General features: G+C 42.8%; 1 protein-coding gene across 1 annotated transcript in view; it reads left to right on the top strand.

Annotated features, from left to right (window-relative positions):
- CREBBP (CREB binding protein) overlaps positions 1–21536 on the top strand; it is a gene marked incomplete at its 3' end in the record, with an annotated part of 73805 nt that overhangs the window by 21303 nt on the left and 30966 nt on the right. The window contains 11 exon segments of the mRNA XM_009084698.1: positions 1–40; positions 8454–8703; positions 9510–9623; positions 14592–14834; positions 15454–15553; positions 16008–16154; positions 16589–16706; positions 19021–19213; positions 19338–19391; positions 20514–20638; positions 21234–21422. The exon segment at positions 1–40 is cut by the window's left edge and continues 13 nt beyond it. Coding sequence (XP_009082946.1) covers positions 1–40; positions 8454–8703; positions 9510–9623; positions 14592–14834; positions 15454–15553; positions 16008–16154; positions 16589–16706; positions 19021–19213; positions 19338–19391; positions 20514–20638; positions 21234–21422 — 1573 coding nt within the window.

Raw genomic sequence — 21536 nt, 5'->3', positions numbered from 1 at the left:
TGACATCAAGAGTACTCCCGTCACCAGTGTGCCAAACATGGTGAGTTGGACCTGCTGCTTCCACTGTTCTTTACCTCTTTGTAGAGCTGTCTATATTCCTGGGTGATGCAGCTTCTGCAAATTAACAAATTACTTCTCTGTGGTCATTTAAGCATCAGAACCCCCATGGTTCCTCACTCCACTCTGCAGAGTGTCTGTGAAGTTTGTGTCCATTTTTGTGCAGTAATTTAACTTTCTAAGTGATCACAGTTTTATGTTATAAGAATTGCATGACATCCTTTCATTTTCTCTGGTACATTTAGTTTCAAAACATAAAAATGTCTTCTTTAAGTTCTCTGTATCAATGAGGATGTGCTGGAGACATCTTAACTGTCCTGAATCTAAATAGTACCTCAGATCCTTCAAATCTGATGTGCTAAACACCCCACATGCTTCTCACTTTATGTTGTGCATGACTTGCTGCTGAGAAGCTTATGAGAAAAGCTCTTATTAGGATACCTTACAAGTTTGTAGTATTCTGTTTACTAGAGTTTTCTTAATCAAGTGAAATGAAATATTCCCCTTTGTCTCAGGATGTTGTGTGTTAATCAAAGTGCTTGTGTCGTTTCCATGACAACTCTAGCTTGTTGCATTTTATATTCTTATACATGATAGCAGTTACTATAGAAACTTGTAAAACCTTCCATAAGATGCAAATTGCTTATTTTTTAATTTAAATCAAAACCAGCAATTTTTTTGGCACAAGCAATGCTCGTTCTTCCATCACTGAGTTTGCTACCTGCCTGTCACTGATGGGCTCTATATGCGAGGGAACAGGATGTGCTAAACTTCCTCTTCTTTTCCTGATTTTAGAGGACCACTTCCTAATTTTCTTTTAGTTGCACTGTGAAATCTTAGTTTAATGTCATTTGGTCGTTTACCGCTTATGATTGCGGAAAGGAGTTGGTGACTAGGATTGAAAACATGTTCAGAGCAACACTTGCACCCGTGTTAAATATTTGCAAAAGACTATTTGCTGCATGACTACTCTAATTCTATTCTTTAAAAGTTTGGAACAGATTTAAAGCAAATTAGTTACTGTCCTGATTCTGCAGAGAACCTGCAGCTCTCCTCAAAGTGCTGTGTTCGTCTCAAGGATTGGGTGATTCTGAAGCCTAATTTTGTGCTTATTTAAAAGCCAGAATCTTAGTGTAGTCACTTACTAGTACAGGATGTAGTGGCAGATACTTGGGTGAAATAAGAAAGGCATTTGCCATCAAGGCTTGTCAAGTGGTAGGAGAGAAATAAGCGAAAAAGCTTTTTCCTTCCTCCCGTCTTGTCCAACATACAGAGGAAAGTAAGGGAAGCTTACTTTCCCGGTAGCTATCAATTGCAGTTTCTTTAAAATATCAAAAGTACCAGCCGAGAGAACAATCAGCACCATCTTTCTTTGCTTTTCAGGTGTTCAAAGCTTTGTATGTCCAATATATCTTTTTCCCCTCAAGCCAGTGGAGAGTAATGGCCATTTCAGCCAACAGACGTTGGTACTGTTGAGCCAGGAGGGGGTTAGAGGCTGAAGAGAGTCCTGATGGGAATGGAACTTTAAAAACTGAAGTTTCCATCTAAACATCTTTATTGCAAAGCCAAGAATTTAAAAGGAAATGTCACACTTGTTAAAATTTAACCTTTATTTGGCAGCAGTGGGTAAGGCAGCGTAATTATTTGGTAATAGCACATCCATGGCCATATGCTATTCCTTCCACAGGGACTGTGGTTTATTCAGTGAACAATATGAGCAGAGCCCTCAGAAAGAGCACATAGTCAACATTCAGTTCTGGTTTTGCTGCTCGGTGTGTAGCTGTGGGCATTATTGACTGTATGTTGTAATATATTTCACTCAGTCTTTTCCAAATGGTGTTTGCCATGGCAGTCAGCACTGGAGCAGGCAGACATTTAGCATTAGTTAATTTTCACAGTGCCTCTGAGATGAAGATGTGTTGCCCCAGTTTAAAACACAGAGACACAGGGTAAGACGGGAAGAATTGCTGACTCAGAACTTGAGGTTTGTCAGCTCTGGCTTGCTAAGCCTTATTTCATATGTTAAGGTATGATCTAAGGATAGCATCCCCACTGGTTAGATGTGTGCTCTCATAGCTCATGGAAGTGGTCTGTGTCTCACTTTGGACAGCTACAATGTGACCCAAATGGCACTTGAGAGCAGCTTGTGCCAGAGGAGCTCCCCAGAGCAGAGCTGTGGTGTTTGAACAGTCATGCCATCCATTCTTGCTGCAGTCCCTTTGCCATTTCCGTGTCCCAGGATACTTCAGGACCCTGGAGATGATAGTTTATTTAATGTATTTGGCCTTGTGCATGGTCTGCTGGAGACATGGCCTGTCTTGTTCCCTGAGGGAGGCAGGAGTGACATGGTAAAGGGTGTTGTTTATGGTCCTGTCCATGAGAATGAATCCAGTTCAGACTCCGTCTACTACGACAAGTGAAAGACAACTGTATCTTCTTAGAAATAGCTCCAGGGTTTTTTTGTGGGGTAATTGGAATCACATATCTTGCTAAACCAGCTCTCTATACTGTCCTTATCTTAAAGGGCCCTGAAAGTACTGTTCCATGTGAGACACAAACCCGTGTGAATGAAAATGCTGGTGATATGTGGCACAGCTGAGGCAGGAAACAGATTGCAACATGGCACTGAACACTGTGGTTGCCACCACGAGTGTTTAAATAAGAGAAGAGGAAATACAAAGGTGCAGCCATTGCCTCAAGACCCTTAAGTCCTGAAAAGCAAGCTATTTTTTAAATACTCCTTTTCAGTCTTTAGCCCTCCACCTTACATGTGTGCTGCAAAAGTAAAAGATGAGTAAGTTTATTAACTCAAGTTATTTTAAGCATCATTGTGTGATGTTGTCTAGTGTCCCCAACACTAATCAGGAGTTTTCCCACTGTCAGGCATAACCCTCATGCTGGAAGCCAGGGCAGATGTGCTGCAGCTGTGGGTTTGGTGTTTTTGATCCAAATTCTCCTGAGAGAACTGTCTTCCTTCTCCCTCCCCAGTGAAGTGGGTGCAGAAGGGTTAGTTCGTTGCAGCCCATGTTCCAAGCATGACCTTACACTACACCCTGAGAAGCACATTTGGATTAATCTCTTTAATTAGAAAAGAAGTAACAAACCTTATGGTATTAAAATGATTAAAAGGTCAGCATTAAGGTATTAATTTTCAGTGCCAGCAGGATGGACTGATTTTTTTTGTTTGTTTTGTTTTAATGGTGGATCTGAACAGCACATTAGCTCTGTTTTGTGTGACTGCTAAAGAATCAGTTCTCTTTACAGAATGGGCAGCTTGAAATCTTGAGTGAAAGGCTTGTTTCCAAAAGAAAAATGTTGCTTCTGATGTTGTTGGAAGTTTTAGTGATAGATGATTGAGATTCAGTGTCACTTAAATGGTTCGATGCAGGACTGGCAATGCTGTATGCAGTGAGATCATGCAGGATCCCTGGACTGTGGAAGGGAGCCACACTCTGCACTTGGGCACTCAGCACTGTGCAGCCTGCCCAGGAGCCAGCAGCCTTGTGTTCTGGAGTGCTGTCAGTGGGGAGAAGGAGCCCTGTTAGACTTCTCTCCCAAGCTCGCTGAAGCTTTGTGCTCTCTGCAGTGCTACCTGGTCAGGGTGGTGGTGGATGAGTTCTGCGTGGACATACCAGTAAATCAAGTATTTCTACCTGGGTTAGGAGCACAGGGTGTGAAGTTTGACTTCAGACACCAGCATGGTTTCACAGTTATCCCTATGACCAGCAGATGGAGTTGAGAGAATATTGCTTTTTGGTAGCAAAGGGAATAATTTCTCCTTGGTTCCTGACTTCGAATTGGAGCAGCACATCATCTCCTGTGGCTCCTGAGGCCTGATCTCTTACTGAACTACGTCAGGAGCTGTCTGTTGTGTTTTGTTTCTTACGTGCTTTGGATTTCTTTAATAACACATTTTGAGCAGAAGATAGAAGTGGCTGAGGGGTGAGGATGCCTTAGGTGTGCCTTGCTGCAGGCCTCCTAGAGAGAGGAAGAAAGCTTTTAAACTGGGAGGCCACATTTAATTAGAACAAGTAGAACCGTACCTACTTAAAATAGACAGCTGGTATTTCATTCTAGAGACCAGAAATAAAGGCTTTATGAAAAATCTCTTAACTGTTGTGCCCTTACAGGGAACAAGGACTGTGTTCTTAACCTTTCAGTGATTTTTGCTCCCTTGCAGCATTGTCAGTCTTCTCTGTCACTGCGGTACAGGTCTGTGGCTGTTGCCCTGGAGGCATGCTGTGTGTCTGCTTGCTGCTCACTCTGCTGGGCTTGCTGTTAGCTGTGCTCACCTTCCCTATGCCTGCCCTGACCTGCACATTGAAAGTTTCTGGTTCACAGGCAAGCTCAGTCCTTCTCTTCCTCAAGGAAATCCCACCTGATTTGCAGGGTAGCAGCAGCGCAGTGAGCAGCTGGGGAAAGCTCTTGTCCACATTGCTTAGCCATGGTGTTCTGAAGGAGAACTTAATAACCTGGAAACAGATCCAACAGATAGTGTTCAGTGCCAGAGAAATTACGTTGCTTTGTCAGGAACAGAGAAGGCATCTCTGCCTTAGCGCAGGAGTTCATCCTGGAAACGTGGATTGCTTGGAATGGTGGAACAGTTTAGTTCTTGTTAAACAACTGTGCCAGGCTGGCAAAAGCTGACAGAGAGGATTTGCTCTTTCCCAGCGCTCTGGTCTGTGTTCCACTCTCCCATCCTCCATATGCAAATGCATGTGGCAGAGGACGTCCATGTCCTACCCTGTTCCAGCAGCTGAGATGAAGCACTCCTTAGCCATCACTCCAACAGCATGACTTTCCTTCCCTCACAACTTCTCCTTTGTCTCTTGTCCTTCTTGCTATTTGGGACTTCTGATGTTCATCATTCCTCACTCTGTTTTATCCCTCAGTAAAATATTGAGATTTATATAGGATATAGAAATTTGTTCAGGTGACTTCCTATATGTGAGAGCTGGACTCTGTCTAGAGATTCCTGGTTTTTGTCCTTTTTTGCTGCTTTGAAACACTTCTTCAGTGTGTGTTTCTTGCCATTTGCTAGTCCTTCAAATCAGAAAGACAAGGACATAAAACTCCACAAGTGTATCCCTAAGAAAGATGCTGATCCAGCCTTGATTCACAGCAGTCAACTGAGTAGTACTGAGACCTTTGCTGGTTTTAGAAGAAAATTGCCGTAGCAAATAAAAGCCAAGTGCACTGAGGGGGCTCTCTAGGCCCAACTATTCAGGTTCCTTCTATGGCCTGACCATAGGAGCCTTCTCACCTTTGTGGTTGTCTTGGGCTTGCAGGCTCACTCCCCAGTACCACCCTCAGAGGTGGAAGTTGCACTCCATAGTGGTCAGTGAAAGTTGAAAGTATTCCTGTCCACTCCTGTCAAGAAAACTCTGTCTGTATCCATGTCAGTATCAAAACTTTGAAATAAACCTTGAGTTCTGAACCTGTCGTAAAGAACTAAAAGGCAGGATTTGTCCTAATACAAAGATTCCAGAAGATGGAAGGAGAAGGAAAGAATTTGGAAATAAATTATGGAGGAGGAAGTACAGTTTAAAAACCTAATGTTTTATGGGAGCTGTGACTGACAGAGCTCTGTATCACATGGGTAACCTGTTGTAAGATTACCACTGCTGCTGAATTTGGCCCTGCTTTTCTAAGACAAGATACATAGTGTTCCCTCTTGGTGATGTTGAGTGCTTTTGGATATAAACACATCAAAACCTAGAGGATTGCTGGTCATCTCAGTACAGTAAAACCAGCAGGGAACTTTGTGTCCATCCAGATTTGTGATGATGGGATACTCTGTGCTGCCCAGACATGCAGGAAGCTTTTGCCTTTCAGAAGAGGGACAGGGCAGAACTATCTTCTCATGTGAATACAAGTTTCCACAATTTTAAGTGGTATTAATAGCTGCCTTGCCCTACAGAAGTGTGCATTACTCTGTTTCTATAAAACTGATTAATGAAGCCCCTATCTCTGTCAGAGGTTTTAGCAGACTTTTAGCCCCTGATCCATATGCTGTGTTTATGGTAAAGCTCAACAAGTAGCAAGAGGAGCAAAACCTTTCTTACCTTGTGTATCTGACCATTGAAAGATTTATTTTAATTTTGGGAGCAGAAATGTCTGAACTTTCTGCTTTGGGAAGAAAACTGTTAGGCCTTCAGGTGAAGCAGCGAGAAGCCTCCTGCTCGTTCTGGGCTGGCATAATTTCTGTGGCTGGTGGAGGATTTACACCCTTTGGTGTGTCTCTGGTGCACTGGCACATCCCTGGTTATGAACTGGGCCTGCAGCCACTGTCCTTAACGGGCTAACAGGGAACAGATCAACTTCCTCAAACAGTCAGCAGTCCTGGGAAGTAAGAGAGATGACAGAAAGATGATTCATTATACTTGCAGGTTTAGGTGTTTACGAGGTTGAAAATAGTGAGCAACGTAACTCTGTAGAGCTCAGGCAATAGTCTGAGGGGGGTTTTGTGCCTACCTGCAGACACTCTCATCTGGACCCAGACTGCTACACTGATACTTTGTCATTTTGCTTTTTTGTTATTCAGTTGTCAAGAAATTTTCGGGTCAGGGCAGCTGTGCGGATACCACGTCTGGTAACCGGTAGGATAGTAACAAAAGCAGAGCTTGGCTTGGGAAACAATTCTTTGACTAGGATGAAAACATCACTTCCAACAAGATTTTCTTTGGCATGGTCTCTGTATTTTTCTGCAGATTGGCTGAGCTAATTGTTTCCTATTTCTGACCCAAGAATTGTTTCAGTAAAACCTGTCTGCTGTTGTAGATTTGTTCACAGGAGAACTGGAAGACTTGATTTCAGCTGCATACCCTGGGAGCAGAAGTGGTTGAGTTTTCTTCTTTTGCCCTCTTTCCTTTTAGTGCTCTCTTTCTTGCAAGCCCAAGACAAATAGATTCAGCAATTCCTCTTTGTTTAAAACTTACTGTAATCATTATCAAGTGAATCCCCACTTCCCCTATCAAATACCAGTCATGGTGTTTTCTACTTGGATCTCATGTGCTACGTTCTCCAGAATCAAAGCAAGCTCTCCAAAACTTGATATGCAGGGAAAAAGCTTATTGCTGGAGTAGTGACTCGTGCCAGGGAACCTTTTGTTGACCTAAGAAAATAAGGGGATTTGCTATTATTTGCTCTGTTTTGTAGGCTGTGGAATTTTCTGGAGAGTCCCTTCTCAAAGGTCAGAAGAGTGGGCTACAAATGGTGTATTCTGTCACTTCAACATGATTTTCTTTAAGTGTGGTATGCAGGCTCTGGTCAGTTCTGTAGGCAGCACTGAACTCTTTTCCTCTGTTACCTCCCAGTATAATCCTATTCTTCCTGTAGTCTATTCATATGTGTTTTTAATGGCTGATTTGCCTTAGGGAGGTTGGAGGTTGGTGAGCTTTTCTGTGGTAACATGTTTTCACAATGCATAATCAAAGTCATTCTTGGGACAGTTTCATGTTTGTCCATGAGATGAATTCAGGCTTCAAACCTCAGGGATTTAAGCACTTTTGCAGACCCATATCTGCTCCTGCTAGGGGAGTCGTTGCAGGCTGTGGATGTGTTTGATTCTGAAAACCAGGTTTCTACATTTGTAGAAAGGCTGCTGGAGAAATGACGTGTTAAGGAGGCTGTTTGTTCCTCTTCTGCACTGTTAGGAACTGTGCCTTGGCCTGAAGAGCTCTGTGGGTATGCAGCTGTCAGGCAGGGCTCAGGCCTTTGTACAGACCTGCGTCCATAAAGAGGTGATGCTGGAAGTAAAACCTTGGATTTTACAGGCTGGTAACAACTCCAGTTCACCCCAGATTTAGGTAGCCCTTTCTAGGAGAAAACTGTATACAGCTTACCCTGGAAATACTCTCCATGGAAGGAATATCAGCACTCATTTGTGAGACAAAAGGCTAATTTAGGCTTGGAAAATCGGCTCTACCTTTTGCTGTAGTACATAGAGACAGTCATATAATTTTGACTGGTTTCTCCCATTGGAATCCTCTTTCTGTTAGGCACGAGAAACTAGGATTGAAGGGTATAAAACCTGTAGTAGGAAAATAGAATACTAAACACAAATTCATAGAATCACAGAATGGTTTGGGTTGGAAGGGACCTTAAAGAATTCCACCTTCAAGTGTGGTAAGAGCTCATTCCTGTTGGAATTACGGTCCATCTAATAAACAGAAGATTTTGAGTAGCTTGCTGTTTAAACTTTTGTTTGTAAATGTTTTAACAGAGGAACTTTAGTACAATGTTGTTGTTCCAAGGCTAGACCAGAAACATTTGCAAATGCTGCAGGGTAGTGTAACAATCCTTGGCGAATACTCTGGTGATACCCAAACGATTATACATGACAAAGAGCAGAACTGAGACTCGCCAAGGTGACGCTGAACTCTGTGTTCTCTCAGTCCCAGATGCAAACCCAAGTGCAGCCGGTGGGGATTGTCCCCTCGCAGGCCATGGCCACGGGCCCCACGGCAGACCCCGAGAAGCGCAAGCTGATCCAGCAGCAGCTGGTGCTGCTGCTGCACGCGCACAAGTGTCAGCGGCGCGAGCAGGCCAACGGGGAGGTGCGCGCCTGCGCCCTGCCGCACTGCCGCACCATGAAGAACGTCCTCAACCACATGACGCACTGCCAGGCCGGCAAGGCCTGCCAAGGTGAGAGCACGTGGCTGCAGCCGCTCTGAGAAGCAGTCTGAGAAGCAGCAGGGTAAGGTTTCTTGCTGTCTGTCAGCAGCGCTGCCTCTCCGGGCGAGAGGAGCCCTGGGCCTGGCGCAAATGAGTTGTCGGAACTAGTTCTGTCGTTAACAGCTGCTCCCTGCGCCTGGTTTCCGTTTCTGATCTCTGAAGTTGTTAGTTTATTGTAGTCATCAAGGTTGGAGGAGACCTCTAAGATCATGAGGTCCAACAGTTAACTTGCCACTCTGCTAGAACCCCTAAACCATATCCTCCAGCACTAGATCCAAACACCTCTGAAACACTTGCAGGGATTGTAACTCCACCACCTCTCTGGGCAATTCCCTATTCCAGTGCCCAAACATCCTAACAGTGTAAAAATGTTTCCTAACATCTGATACAAAATTTAGAAGATGTAATGCAGTATTTGCCCTTTACTAGTAGGTTAGCATCAATGTAGCCATGCAAGCATCTTTTTCATCTCCATTGTTGAAGAAGGTGTAACATCCACCATGTCTTTGAGTTGGATTTTAGTACTAGTTTTCTTCATTTGTAGTTGGGTCAAAAATTTCCTTCATTTGTAGTTGGATCATTTTCTTCATTTGTAGTTGGGTCAAAAATATCCTTCATTTGTAGTTGGACCAGAAATTCCAGTTGCCTTTAAACCGTTCAGTTATATGTGCAGTATTGCTTGGGAAGGACAAAGAAAAGTTATCCTAGAACAAGAGAGAATTGAAAACCAGTTAACCAAGGAGTGACCTTAACTCTGTTGCCTTTCCTTGTGGCAGTTGCTCATTGTGCATCTTCGAGACAAATCATCTCCCACTGGAAGAATTGTACTCGGCACGACTGTCCTGTGTGCCTTCCTCTGAAAAACGCCAGTGACAAAAGAAACCAACAACGTGAGTAGTTCTCTTACTGCAGCCACAGTTGAGACTGTTAAAATAAAGCTGATCAAATGTGCAATGTAGGAATATATTTCGGCATCCTAACAAATTTAATAGCTTAATAGATCTGGGGGTCTTAATCATTAAGTGTATTTAATGCTGGTATAGACTAGCTGAAGTCCTCAAATCATAGTGGTTTTGCCCATGCCTGGTCTTCATAATAGCTGTTACTGATGTTTGGGGCCAGTCCATTTCCAGTCTATTTCTTCTTCCCTCTTGCTCTGAAACAGAAAATACTAAACTTATGTTGGTAGGTTTGTTTCTCATCAAATCCTTTGACAAGATGCCAGGGTGGAACATTTTACAGCATCCATGCTGCAGTTCTAGAAGTCTTAAGTAATGTTATGCCTGAGTATATGTAAATAAGGGTTAAGAAGTGGAAAATGGCTGGAGGACTTGCAAGGCTTGTACGTTTGAATCGGGTTGGAAGCGTTCTGCATGTTTCCAGACAGACTGAGACTGCAGTGGGGAACACTAGTAAACCTTGGAGGACTGAGAATTGCTCCTAGGCTAGGTGGGATTAAGGCAGAGGAGAGAGTAGCTGCTAAGACTGTCCAAATTATCCATTGAGCATGTACTCATTGTGGTTTCAGGAGGGGTTTTTCCCCTCCAAAACTGAAAAACAATGACAACTATAGAGATGCTTGGAGGTAAGGATTTTGTTTTACCAAACTTCTGCTTGGTAAGCAAGATAAGTCTTGTGTGTTGAAAGTAGTAATTTGTTGCAAAGTTATTAGTTGTTTAGCCCTCAAGAAATGTGTTGAAAGCTTTGCTTTTTAATATGACATGGTCCATTTGTGCATAACATCCTTATTACACAGTCGTTATCAAAGTGCTAACAACATCTAGCACAACAGAATGGTATTTTTCAATACAAGCTGCTGTAGAAAAGTAGTTTGTGCAGTATTTGTTTTTATGTGGTTCATGCAGCTTATCATAAGAGAACAAAAACTTGAGCATAGACAGTCCTCAAAAGTAATTTTGCAGTGGGATTGAAGAGAATGTTGTTTGACTGCAGCAGAATTATAATGGATAAGTGTAGAATTTGGCTCTCTTGTTGCATGGGGGGAGAGAATTACGAGATCTTCTTCAGTTAATAATCCAGTGGTGAAGGGTCCTTTGTCCTGGATTATTTCTCTGAGTCATACATGTAACACCTTAAGAAAGAGGAAATCTGAGACAACTAATCTTCACCTAAAAAATGTGATTTCAAAGAAGACTGAGCCAGAAATTGTGCAGTATGTGGACTTGGGGATGAAGGATGGAGATCTGCTGAGGGAAATGGGAATAGGGGCCAGGAGCTAGCTGACTGAGGGAGCAGATGTGGGCAGAAAATGGAACAAGGCCTGGATGTGGAGCATTCAGGCACTAACCCTTTGCAGAGAAGGAAGGAGTGTACTGGGGCACAGGGAAATATGTCCATAAGGAGTAGGCAGCAACTTCTTCAGTAGAGCCTGTTCCCTGTGAAAACTGGAAACGACTTGCTCAAACCTTACTGTCAGTAACAGTATGTAAAATCTGCAAACAAAACATGTCCATTTTTTTTTTCAGTTGCTGGAAATCATAACTAGTGGTTACCTATCAGTTATCCCACAGAGCCATGTGATAGATGGTTAGCCCATGGACCAAGGAGTTCCATTCATTGACTAATATGCTGCTGTTCTGTGGAGGCTTTTGGTTTAATGCTTAGCTTAAATAAAAGATTGGCATTGGTGATGAAGTTTAATACTGACACTACCTACCTCCAAGTTGCTCATAAATTGTTTACCCCATGATTCAATTCAAGATTCAGCCTTTAATTAAATGATTGTGTACCCTGTATATTGCCTAACACAGCCTTTAATTAAATGGTTGTGTACTCTTACCTTTGTGTACTGCCTTGTTCTGGGTGCAGGACAGGCTTGTGCTGAGGTGAGTCAAGGTCAGCAGCAGAATGTTTGCTCCAGCCACTTTGAGCTAGGATGGATGTAAGGAGCAGAGTGAGGAGCTGCAGGACAGAGCATTTGAACACTGCTGAACAAGTCTCAATTACAGAATTTGGAAGCAAAATGAAAAAATTAAGCCAGGCTTCTCAAAAATGGATGAACATGTTCATTGGGGAGGTCAGGGTAGGGCAGTGCTGGGCTTCACACTTCAGAGAGCGTTAGGAGACTGTTTAAAACACACGTTAATTAGCTGGAGGGGTTCCCCTCAAGAAGACTCAAGTGCAGTGCCACTAAGCAGCAGTGTCTGCTGTGCACAGTGGCACAGGAGTCCTGCAGATGAGGTTGGGTTTGATGGTTTCCATTAGGCCCTCTGAGGCACATGCGTTAGGATGTCATCAGGGCTGCTCAGGAAGTTCTGGGGCTGCTTAACTTGTGCTTGTTTGAACTTTCACTCTTCAGATACATAAACACGTGTAACAGTGGAGCACACAGAGCTCAGTTGTCTTCACATTGTTTAGAATGTGTGCTACAGAGCTGGCTTCACACTTGGAGCTTCTGTCACAAGCTCAGCAGTGTCTGAAGCATCAGTTAATAGGACAGTGGCATTGCTTCATGTAGCAGTGGCCTAATGTGATAACTCCTGATGGTTCCAGTGCTGTATTTCTTTTAATTGACTTTATTTCCTATGGTATCTGCCACAGAAGGGACAGCACTGGCACTTGATCTGGCCAGAATGGAAATGTAGTACTGTCTGCTCCCATCTTCCTGTTTGACAGATTGAGATAATGTCATGGCATTATATAAAACCACTAAACAAACAGATGAAAAAATAACCCTTCAAAATCAGATTCCTGATGTTGGAAAATACTCAGTGCAGTATCCTGTTAATAGAGTCATGAAGTATAGAAAAACTGAGACCAAATAGTCTAAAGCTGCTGTAACACAAGGGTTGAACTTGCACTTTGTAGTAAATGATGCCACTGCCAAAGCTCAGCCCAGAACCATGGGCAAGAGGTGCTTGATATCTCCAAGCTCTCCCTCAGCTTCAGTGTGAGCTTCAAGCCAAGCTTGCAGCCTCAGAAAATCAGTGGTTTTTTCCCCAGAAGGAGGTAAGGAAAGGTAGAAGACTTGGCAGTCCTCAGTGGGATGGCCAGAGGCCTTTTTCTGGCTCCCAAACTGGAGCATCACCTGTTGCCATTGTGACATCTCCAGAGATGTGCCCCAGCACTGAAAGCAGATTGGGGGTGTTTTGTTGCAGCTTTTCCAGAGAAACACCGTATTTTTTTCTAACAAACTGGTATTCTTGGCTTCTGAACTGATCCTTTGCTGTCACAGCAACCTCTGAAGCTATCTGAATTTCAAGGTCCTACAAGTTTTGTGCTGTTTAACCTTTCTGGAATCTTCTATTCTTTGGCCTGTGCTGGTGTAAAGACTTCTTTCTCCTAGACTGTGTGATTCCAGCAACGAATTCAAGCAGTTGCTCTTTAATATGGCCTTTTTTTTTAATTGAAACTGATACGATCAGAATCAGCTTCTGGTTTTGTTTTTAAAACCCTTTTGAAAACGATCAGTGAGTTCAAAAGTTGTTACAAATGTGTCCACAGAGCTAAGCATACCTAAACCAAATTTCCATGGTAATCCCAGTGGTTAAAATACTGTGGATTGTCTTTTGGGGGGTTAAAAAAAAAAAGGATGTTTTCTGTGGAGCTTCTTTTTCTGGAGAGGGAGATCTCTGGCTATGTCTATTTGTAGTTCTTTGCCAAATGAGATCAAACTGGACTCTAATGTGTGTGTTTTCTCTTGGGTGGAAGCTGAAAGCCTGTGTATCTCTTTCAGAGATTGTTTCCATAGTGGATGAGGATTTAAGAAAGCCTGGATAATGCTGTTAATGTCTCAGAAGGCTTGTTTTCCTCATTCCTTTTATCTAACCATGTGTCCCTCCTAATATTTTAACAAAACAGTTATTGTTGCCTATATTAAAAGCCATTACTGTTGCTATATTTAGCTCACAAGTTTGTAATGTACATTACATATGTAATTACTTGGGGAGACATGTGAAGGATGTGTTCCTTCTACCAGAGTCAGTTATCCCAAAGCACTGTCTCCTTGCTGAAGGACATAACTCCATGGGTCATTCACAATGGAACATGTTATTACTTGGAATGGTAGCTAAAATTGAGGTCCAGAAAGCAGATTTTTATTCACTCCTGGGTTAAGTAAATACTACTTCTCCCTGTTGTTTCCATTTCCTGTCTGCAATGAAAGTGACTCTTCAATACATCTGTGTGGTGGGAGAGGTTGGTTGGTTGGTTGTGGTGGTCATAAGGTTAATGAATGTCTAAATATTCCTATCATGTACCAGAAACTGTGGCAGGCTCAGCCCCTTTCTGACTCTTCACATCGTGTTAGATTTGTCAGTACAATCTGAAACCCAGCAGGACCTTTCATATCTCTCAATAACTTGGGGTTTAGGGGAATTTGGCCTTCAGAGGATTCATCTAGTGACTGCTCACAATGAAAATTTCTGCCAACAGATCTTCAGTATTACCTTTGTGTCCAAGGACACAGTATTTCTGCTGAACTCAGGATCTCTGTTCTGGAGCCAAATATTTTGACCTAAAATGGGATTGATGGGAAAGAGGGAAGTAGAGGAATTAAATTATTTTTCCCCCTAGTCTACTGTCCCAAGCATGAAAATCCTGTTTAGCCTTATATAGGAGCCTCTACTTTATATCTGTTACAGTAATTATGGGCTTATCTGCCTGAAATTCACAGCACTTCTCTTTAGACTGCATGGATCAATGACTAGGGTGGTGTCTGTCTTGTAGAATCAAAGGCTGAGTGTCCCCATTTGGCATCTCTGGTGTTGTTCTGTCCTCTGGCAGAGAAATCCATACCATAGAACTATATGCATGTTCTGGTGATTCTTGGCATGGTTGGTTTTAATATTTATCCTCATTGATTTTCAATTTTCTCTTATCCTTTCTTTCTTTTATAGCCCTTTTAGGATCTCCAGCTGGTGGAATCCAGAATTCCATCGGTTCTGTTGGCACAGGCCAGCAGAACACTCCATCGCTAAGTAATCCTAATCCAATTGACCCCAGCTCCATGCAACGAGCCTACGCTGCTCTTGGGCTGCCATATGGCAACCAGCCTCAAACCCAGCTGCAGCCCCAGGTACAAGGCCAGCAGCCAGCACAGCCTCAGGCTCACCAGCAAATGAGGACCATAAATGCACTGGGTAGGTGGAGAAAATACCAAGAAACTTAAGCCTTAAAACAAACCGAAGCGCTGAATTTTGAGGACAGTCTGGTGTTTCGCTGGGTCAGACTTGCTGTTCTTGATGATTAATATGTTAAAAATAGGCTATTTTTATACACTGCCCTTCATTTACATTTGACTGTTAGAAAGTTCTGAATATGTTGCTGTTGCCAAATTGCAGTGGGTTTAGTTTCTTTTAAAATACAGCCCATAGCTTGTTGTTGCCTGAGGTGTTGAGACAGAATCACCGAAGGATTTTGATTTAACAGTTGTCACCTGTTCTAACAGGCAGTTCTATCTCAAATGCTACTTCTCTTCTGCAACTTAATTGTTAGTATTAGCTTCTTTTTGCCTCGTTGATCTAATATTAAGAGTTTATGAATTTAAAATTTGAGCAGAGTTGTTTTTGTAGTTCAGACTGAAAGTAACTTGACTCCGTAAGTAGCTGTATATATGCACCACAGCAGATACTGTGCTAAAAGTACTTGCCTGATACTCTGCTTCCCTTGTTAACCAGTCAGGTCAGTGGGTCGTAGTTTTGTCATATTACTGTCAAAATTGTGAACTGTGTACCAATGATGTCTAATTTTGTCCCAAAGGAGCCAACCAGATGAACCTTCCTGCAGGAGGAATAACGACAGACCAGCAAGCTGGGCTCATTTCTGAAACTGCTCTTCCAACATCCCTTGGGACAAATAAGTAATGCCCACATTTTCTTTCTTGCTCAGTGAAACATTTATTTACATGCTTAGGGATGTAAATAAAGAGCATGCTCTAAAAACTGTTTGTGCTGACATGGGATGGGCAGACACAACTGTAGTTCTGCTCTTCTTTCCTGTTTCAGCTATGTCCTTGCAATTTTTCTGCCCACAAAGCTCCACAATGTTTAGTAGTTTTAAAAATGAATTCCCAAAGGAAGAGTATTTTGTATATCTTAAGTGTCCAAATGCCCTAACAGTTGTGATTATTTATTGTTCACACTGTGTGTTGTAAAATCCTGAGTTTTAGAGGTTGCAGTTTATTCACTCAGGGCATGTTTAATGCCGTGGCTAAAAGTGATGAAAGCAATGACTCAAAAATCACCTCAGGCATCGAACACACGACAAAACTCTGCATTCTTGTGCTGTAACAGTCCCTTTTCTTTTCATTTTAGCCCCCTAATGAATGATGGCACAAACTCTGGCAATGTTGGGAACCTCAGCTCCATGCCAACGGCTGCACCTCCCTCGAGCACCGGGGTCAGGAAGGCCTGGCACGAGCACGTCACTCAGGACCTGCGCAACCACTTAGTGCACAAACTGTGAGTATCACCAGGGCTGCCCCTTCCCCTCAGGGTTTGTAAAGACTTGCAGTGTAGTACTTCTGTTGTTAAGCTGAAAAATTCTCAGCAGTGGTTTTCTGGTGCTGAGCCACTGAGCATGAGCTGTTACCTTTAGCCCTCCTCTTCATGCTCAGTAAGGAGTGGGCATGAAATGAGTCCATACTGCTCCTAAATTCACTCTGCTGCAGGGAACAGGTATTTAGACTCTAGACTGTTAAACCTCACTTTATTTTCATCATTGAATTTGCTTTAATCTTGTGAGAAATGGTACAGTATTGATTTTTTGCACAATTTTGATATGCTTTTCCATATCTGGTGTATAAGGGAATGTCCAAAGTGATTATCATAAAGCTGTATTGATTTTTTTTTTTCCCCTGAGTAATTTTTCTTTTATTCATTCTCCTTCCTTGCAGTGTCCAAGCCATCTTCCCCACTCCTGATCCAGCAGCGCTGAAGGATCGCCGCATGGAGAACCTGGTGGCTTATGCCAGGAAGGTGGAAGGAGATATGTATGAGTCTGCCAATAGTAGGGTATGTTGCATCACTCCAGCTATTCAGTATATGGATAAGAACAGTAGTATCACAAACCTTATAAGTGTAATGATAACCACGGAGCATCATTTCACTGCTCTCTCAATGAGGAAAGCCATGTTGTGTGTCTGACTGTGTGTGTGTGTAGTCCCAAGCTGTCTGAGAAATGTCACTCCAAGCTAATTCACCTCCTTCAGCTCCTTGAAAACTAGGCACCATCATCATCCCAGCCTTACCTGCAAAACCACTCTTGGAGCACAGCTCACAGTTCTTGATGTTTCCCTTACTGATTTCTCCCTGTTTGGAAGTTTGTGTAAACAGTAATTTTAAAACTCTCTGAAGGCCTTTTTACTATTGGAGGTTTTCTCTAGCACCCAGTCCTGTTCCACTGCTTGCCTTCTACCTGCACTGCTGGGATTAGTTCTCTACTCAGCAGCACCAAGAGTGGTTTGGCCATGACCTCAGAAGTCAGTGTACCTGCCTCTGTCCTTCTGTATGGGGAACAAGACAGAATTCCTGTTCTTTCTCATGATTTTTCACTCTGTCTGCAAAGAGATGTCAGTTCAAGTCTCTCCTACTCAGAAGGAGCAACCCCCTGTTGATTGGGGGCTTGAGGATATTGTATTGTGGTAATTCTACTCTAAAAGAACCATTGCCTGAAAGTTTTCATCAGGAAGAGACAACGTTAGTAGTGTCAGTAATAACAGCCAGTGAGGTCACCCTGGCAGCTTGAGAGACCAACTTTAGAGAGGAGGAGGGTTTCATAGACACACATGAGTGTCTAAATACCTTCTCATATAAGGATGAGTGTAGGAGACTCCTGGTTATAAAATTAAAGGCCTTCTGACAGACAAACATCCAGAAGTATCTCCTCTTCACCCCTCAAAACAGCTGTCAGAGCCTCACTTCCAGAAGTCTGTTACTGGAATTCCTCTAACGTTATTTGGCTCCAAGCAGCAAACTTGGAAGGAGGGAGTAGTTCAGAATGTATTAATGATGCCATGAGGAATTGCCTCTTTCTTTGGAGGAGCTTCTGTTCTGCTTTGACATCGAAAAACATGATAGTAAGAGGCATCATTGTAAGCAGCTACACGCTGCTTTAGTAATGTGTGCTCCTTGGGAACACAGCCTTTTTCAGGAATTTCTGCAGTTGTAAGGAGCACTATCTTAAATTTACAAACAGGAAGTTACAGGTAAAGTGTCTTGAGCAGGAGGAGGGAAGGGACTGTGGTGCTGTTAAACTGGACAGCAGAAAGTGTCTGCTCTGGTGGATTTCTCAGACATTTGGGGGAGGAAAGTGATCTAAACCCAGTGCTTTGTGTTACATCACTGGACTTCCTCAACAAGGTGATGAATACCTATCTCATACTAAGTTTTCTGAAATGACCCCAATCCTCCTGTAATAACAATTCTAGTTTTGATGAAAATTAAATTAAGAGAAAACCATTGCAACATGTGCATCACTCAGCCTGTGCTCCATGTAACACAGATTTGAGAGCAGAGATGACCTTACAAAAGAAATGTAATCTTGAGGGTTTGTGGGGTGGTTTTACCTTTAACAGGTGCATAATGTCATGCACTTGGCAGATGTGTGTCCAGCAATTCCTGACAAGCAAAATTGTCTACCTGGTGTGCACTGCGACTGCCTTATTTGATCTGTTGTCAGTGTGGGTTGAGTAAAATGGATTTTTCATCTTGTACAGATGTAATGTTTAGTTGTCTCTGCCTGTGGACTATTTTTCACTGAATTTCTTCCATTCCTTTGAGGTTGTGTTTATCCCTTGCCATGTCTGTTATAGTCAGACTCTTTAGGAGAAGAGCAGTTTCTTTCTTTGTGTAAAGATTGATCTGTCCTTAGCATCTGTCTCCCGAAGTTTATGCAGTGTAGCTGTGTGCTGGGAATATCTTTTTCTTTTGTCTGTGGATTAGTGGAACTGTTTATTATTAAAATGACATTTAAGAGTTGTTAACACTTAAGAACTGAATCAGAGCTTCCTGGTTTTTCCCAAAGCAACAAAGAACCTCCAGTCCTCTCCTTTGTCTGCTGATCTGCTCCAAGTAGGTATGAAGGACAGCCATAAAGCAAGTGTTTTCTGGAAGCTTTGGGGTTTTTTTTCTGCAGTAAAGCAGTGATAAGGCTGTCTCAATTTACCAGAATTCTGCAAACAAATATTTTTTTGTTCGAACAGGCAGGTGTATACATTAAAAAACAAACCCCGGGTGATGGTTTTCAGGTAGCCTCAATGAGTTCTGCTGCTGGTTTCTTACACTTGATACTGAGCGCTCTTTGGTGTGTTTTTTTTTTCTCTTTTAGGATGAATATTATCATTTATTAGCAGAGAAAATCTATAAGATCCAAAAGGAGCTGGAAGAGAAGCGGAGGTCTCGTCTCCATAAACAAGGGATGTTGGGGAACCAGCCAGCCTTACAGACCCCTGGGCCCCAGCCCCCAGGGATCCCCCAGGTGGCTGCTGCCATGGGCCAGGCACAGCCCGTCAGGCCACCCAGTGAGTACTGCTGCTGCAGCTGCCTCTGCATCTCACCTGGGCCTTTGTGTCCCTGTGCTCTCCTGCTAAGCTCCAGGTCATGTTTTCAGTTGGTTTTGCTGACCATCCCTCTGTTGTCTTGTAGATGGGCCTATGGCCATGCCAACCGTGCCTATAAGTCGTATGCAGGTTTCTCAAGGTATTTATGTTTTCCTCTCTTAATTGAAATTTGTGGATTCAAATAACTGTGAGGGTTTGGGGGGGAAAGATGGTCTGTATTTTCTTTTGGAGTTGGGGTGGGGGAATTACTGGGTCTCCCTTTTGTTCAGCATCATGCTTTGTTGTTGTTCTGTGGGTTTGGGGGGGAAAGATGGTCTGTATTTTCTTTTGGAGTTGGGGTGGGGGAATTACTGGGTCTCCCTTTTGTTCAGCATCATGCTTTGTTGTTGTTCAGGAACTGTCTCAGTGCAGTCTTAAGAACCAATAATATGTACTCAGCATTTTGTTAGGGGTTGGGAATTAATTTAGTGCTTCCAAAGAGAGGAGAGCTCAAGCAAGAATATTGTGGATAATGTCATTTAAAACTCTGTAAAGGGGAGAGGCATGTATTCATCAGTTAACTAGCCAAAAATACACCTGTAGCTGGAATCATAGCACATTAGTCTTGGAGTCTGTGTAACTAATGATATGTGTCTTGGTTTCTGATGCAAAATGCATCTAGAAAAGCCTTGGAGCTTGTTCACAGCACTTGTCATTGCTCATTGAGGCTGCTGTGAGCTCCTGGGTGGGTTTTTCTCTGAAAAATAAAAAAATTGAGGGTTTTGGAGGAGTTAAATGTCTTGTATAAAAAGCACAGCACCTGTTTAAACATCTTGCTGGCTTTTGTCCTGATTTGAGGCTTGGAGTTGCCTTCATACATACAATATGTATATATTTGCATTTATCATATTCAGTTGAGCCATTTCAGTGAGCCCTGAATAAGACATTGCTGTTTCCAAGCAAATGCCTGTTTTTAAGAAACCATCCCAAGGTGTTGGTTATTTATCACTAGCATCCTGTCTCTGCAGGTCAGCCACACTCCTCATCGTTTTAGTGCTTTCTAGACACCAAATGTTATACTTCATCCTAACTGTTATTCCTCTAAATTCTTGCATCCTGAATTGTCTGTTAAGCCAAGTAGTTTGCACAAAGTTAAAAGAAAAATAGGAAGTGTAGGGCAGTCAAATTTCAGTCCTAACAACTGTTAATTTTATGGTAGAATATACATTCATAAATTCTGATTACTTGTTCCTAATGAGTTGTTTTGGGGGTGCATTTGCAGGAATGAATCAGTTTAACCCCATGTCCATAGGGAATGTACAGATGCCACAGGCACCCATGGGACCCCGAGCAGCTTCTCCGATGAACCATCCGGTGCAGATGAACAACATGGGCGCTGTCCCCGCGGTTCGTACCCCTCCTGCCTCCTCTGCTCCCACTGAGCTCTTCTGAAGGGTCAGGGCATAGTGTAGTGCTGGAAACTGTAGGATAATTTCATGGCAACATACTGACTCTGTCAGGCTTTCATTGAGGTGTATGTTTCCACTGTTGATGTTCTATCAAAGCCAAGCAGACCTTTAGAGAGGTACCTGCAGGAGGAGCAGTAATCCCCAGCAGTCTGCAGGAGAGCACAGTTCTTCCAGAAACTGTCTTTGCAGTGTATACACTTTCTTTGTTCCTCACTGAAAGCATGTTTATATTCTGTAGAAAAACAAAAATATTTTCAGTTTCACTGTATTACCTCCGTTACCTCAGACAGCAAAACAGAGTTAACACTGAGTAGAATTTTGATTATTACCTCCTTAAAAATATCCCCCTCACAAATTCCATGGAACAAATGCTGAAGTGACATGCATGTGCCTACTTCCATTTGGTCTACTGAAGCCAGTTTTCCTTTTTTTTTTTTTGTCCTATCTTTTGGTTGATTGCATTGAGGGTATTTTCCTTTGTCTCGCTCCATAATACTAAATGGTAATTAGTTCATTTGGGTGTTAATTTTCAGATGGCAATGTCTCCTTCCCGAATGCCTCAGCCACAGAACATGATGGGAGCTCATTCCAACAACATAATGGGTCAGGCTCCTACCCAGAACCAATTCCTGCCCCAGAATCAGTTCCCAGCATCCACAGGGGCTATGAATGTGAACAACGTGGGCATGGGGCAGTCAACAGCCCAGGCCGGGGTGGCACAGGTAAGATGGATTTTCTAGCACTGGAGTTATTTCCTCTACGTTTTTCTGCCCTGATTTATTTAATTCCTGTTTGTTTATTTCTCTGTCCATGGTTTGGTGTGGTGCCCCTGGCTT

Source organism: Acanthisitta chloris, unplaced genomic scaffold (assembly GCF_000695815.1).
Source record: "Acanthisitta chloris isolate BGI_N310 unplaced genomic scaffold, ASM69581v1 scaffold2251, whole genome shotgun sequence".
In the NCBI taxonomy this organism is placed as follows: domain Eukaryota; kingdom Metazoa; phylum Chordata; class Aves; order Passeriformes; family Acanthisittidae; genus Acanthisitta; species Acanthisitta chloris.
The sequence above is the reverse complement of the archived record's forward strand: the minus strand, read 5'-3'. Positions and strand labels throughout refer to the sequence as shown.